Source organism: Sinocyclocheilus anshuiensis, unplaced genomic scaffold (assembly GCF_001515605.1).
Source record: "Sinocyclocheilus anshuiensis isolate Anshui unplaced genomic scaffold, SAMN03320099.WGS_v1.1 scaffold283, whole genome shotgun sequence".
In the NCBI taxonomy this organism is placed as follows: Eukaryota; Metazoa; Chordata; class Actinopteri; order Cypriniformes; family Cyprinidae; genus Sinocyclocheilus; species Sinocyclocheilus anshuiensis.
This window is the reverse complement of record NW_015549605.1, coordinates 5,692,859-5,695,711: the sequence shown is the minus strand read 5'-3', so window position 1 is coordinate 5,695,711 and position 2,853 is coordinate 5,692,859. Positions and strand designations below refer to the sequence as shown.

General features: G+C 34.3%; 1 protein-coding gene across 1 annotated transcript in view; it reads left to right on the top strand.

Annotated features, from left to right (window-relative positions):
- The first annotated feature begins 824 nt into the window (after positions 1 to 824).
- The window catches only part of zdhhc17 (zDHHC palmitoyltransferase 17), a 27,053-nt gene continuing 25,024 nt past the window's right edge, over positions 825 to 2,853 (top strand). Inside the window, exon 1 of the mRNA XM_016447704.1 lies at positions 825 to 905. Coding sequence (XP_016303190.1) covers positions 843 to 905 — 63 coding nt within the window. The 5' untranslated portion in view covers positions 825 to 842. The remainder of the gene's footprint in view (positions 906 to 2,853) is intronic.

The following is a 2,853-nucleotide window of genomic DNA, read 5'->3' as shown; positions in this document are numbered from 1 at the left end:
GAGTAAAACAATATACATTACTGGTATAATCATAATAAAACCAACTTTATATTTTATACAGATTTCATTAATTATTTGCACTTTCCATAAGCTATTGGTCTCTGAAACGGGAAAAAACAAAATCTAAATGTTAAAAAATGTTTAATAACATTTAAAACAATAGTATATTATTGGTATATTCATAACAGTACTAGCTTTTGTGTGGATAATTTGGCATTTGCCAATTAAACTAGAAAACTAATACCTATAGGTTATTATTGGTGTAATATATAATATATTACACTGATATACATCATTCCCGAAAGTGTTTTATTCTGAAATTGTGACCCTGGAGCACAAAACCAGTCATAAGTAGCACAGGTATATTTGTAGCAACAGCCAACAATACATTGTATGGGTCAAAATGATCGCTTTTTAATTTATGCCAAAAATCATTAGGATATTAAGTAAAGATCATGTTCCATGAAGATATTTTGCAAATGTCCTACCGTAAATATATCAAAACTTAATTTTTGATTAGTAATATGCATTGCTAAGAACTTCATTTGGACAAATTTAAAGATGATTTTCTCAATATTTTGATTTTTTTGCACCCTCTCAGATTTTCAAATAGTTGTATCTCAGACAAATATTGTCCTATCATAACAAACCATACATCAACGGAAAGCTTATTTATTCACACTTTCAGGTGATGTATGAATCTCAATTTCAGAAAAGTTGACCCTTATGACTGGTTTTGTGCTCCAGGGTCAAATCTAACGCTCGTGCGCCGGCGCTTCTCTCCTGTTTATCGCCCCCTAAATGTTTTTTTCCCGTGATGCTCCGCGTGGTCGAGAAGCAAGATGGCGGACGCTCTGGATGAATTTAAGAAAGAAACTGGATGCGTCCCGATCCTCCATCCCGAGGTAAAAATCCATCCTTTATCCAGCTGCATCACGGCAGCGATCCTAAATGAAGCCGGGGTGTTTTCACGGCAGTAAAAGCGTTATTTCTCCCGCTAACTTCTCAGAATGAAGGAGAGGGGCTAAATCCCCCCCACTGCTGCGTAATAGCATTGCTGCTAACGCTAGCCTTTCATATTCATAGATTATATTTGTAGTTGTCGTTTTATCGCATGTCTAATCTCGTATTTTAAGGCAGAGGTGTGTTTTTATTCCATATTGTGCAGTGACAAACGTGACATTAGCATATTTGTGCAAGTATCCACAGTGTGTTGCACATCTAAATGACAGACACCATTCACAAACACCACCATCATTTGCATTCATTTACCCTCAGATTTAAACATTGACTGTGCTATATTGTTTTATTAATATGCCTTTAGTACACTCTAGAAGTCTGTCTGAGTGCGTTTGATTGCATTTTGGTGAAATTGATATAATGTCAGATCTGTTTCTGGTCTGTCAGTTATATGCAGGCTCTTATATTTTCACTAATATATTAATAGATAAATGTTATTACCAGTGCTGCGATGGGTAATTTACATATTCCCGATTCATTTCCGACTTTGCATTGACAGGATGTGTTGATGTAGGGAAGTTTTTCATGAAACATATAATTCTTGCAGATGTATAGTTTTATATGTGCAGTAGATGATTAATAAACTGGACACCTCCTCTGAGGTTAATTACTAAATTATAACATGACACCTCAAAAATTCATTCAATTAAAATTAATTGCATTCATTTTCACACTTCTTTATTGTGAGCCCAGAGTTGAGCTCAGTGCTGGTGTGTGTAGTGAGACAGCTTGCTCATATGGGACCTCCTGCTGTAAATTATTCATGCTCAGGCAGACTGATATATATATATAGTAAATAGTTTTTAAAGTATAGTTTAAGTGTATATAATAAAAATGACAAAACCACACAGCAAAACTGCTAAAACTTTTACTGCAGATGTATAGTTTTATATGTGCAGTAGATGATTAATAAACTGGACACCTCCTCTGAGGTTAATTACTAAATTATAACATGACACCTCAAAAATTCATTCAATTAAAATTAATTGCATTCATTTTCACACTTCTTTATTGTGAGCCCAGAGTTGAGCTCAGTGCTGGTGTGTGTAGTGAGACAGCTTGCTCATATGGGACCTCCTGCTGTAAATTATTCATGCTCAGGCAGACTGACCATAGAGCTGATCACACACATGTAGTTTGAGTGAATGAAAACATCAGCCTTGGCTTGCAGTCAAACTAACACACGCTGACCTGTTGGACTGAAAGGAAGATCTCAGCAGACCTTTTTATTGCAAAGTTTATCATAGTTATGTACAATATATTAATATTATGTGGTCAACCAATATGTTTTTTTAAATGACCAATGCTTATATTACTGATATCTGCAGAGCATGGTGGCAAAGGCTGGCATAATACAATTTAATAACAGAAGCGAATGCTTATATTGCACAATATTTGCTCACAATTTGCTGAAGACAGTGTTATGTTATGCAAATGACTTGCTGGTTGATTTAGAGGCTAGAACATGAAACCATGATAGAGATGGTGTTTTGCATGTGGCCGTTTGAGATGAATAGCTCAGCTGTCCTCATAATTTGGTTTGTGATGGATTATCAAAAGGTTATATTATAATGTGGAGCATTGTTCCAGTTGCTCTTTTGCTGATTGTGGAAAAAATGTGGGACTTGAAGTAAAACCTATGATAAATTCATATTGGAAGCAGCATTTGTAAACTTAATTCAGAAAAAAAATAAATAAAATAAAATAACCTTAAACCTGTTTTACTTCAGCTAGTTACCAAGGAAACATTTCTCATTTTCATTAACTTGTAGTAAAAAAATAAATAAAGATTAATGAAAACATAAAAACATAGACATATTTAAAAAGAGAGTA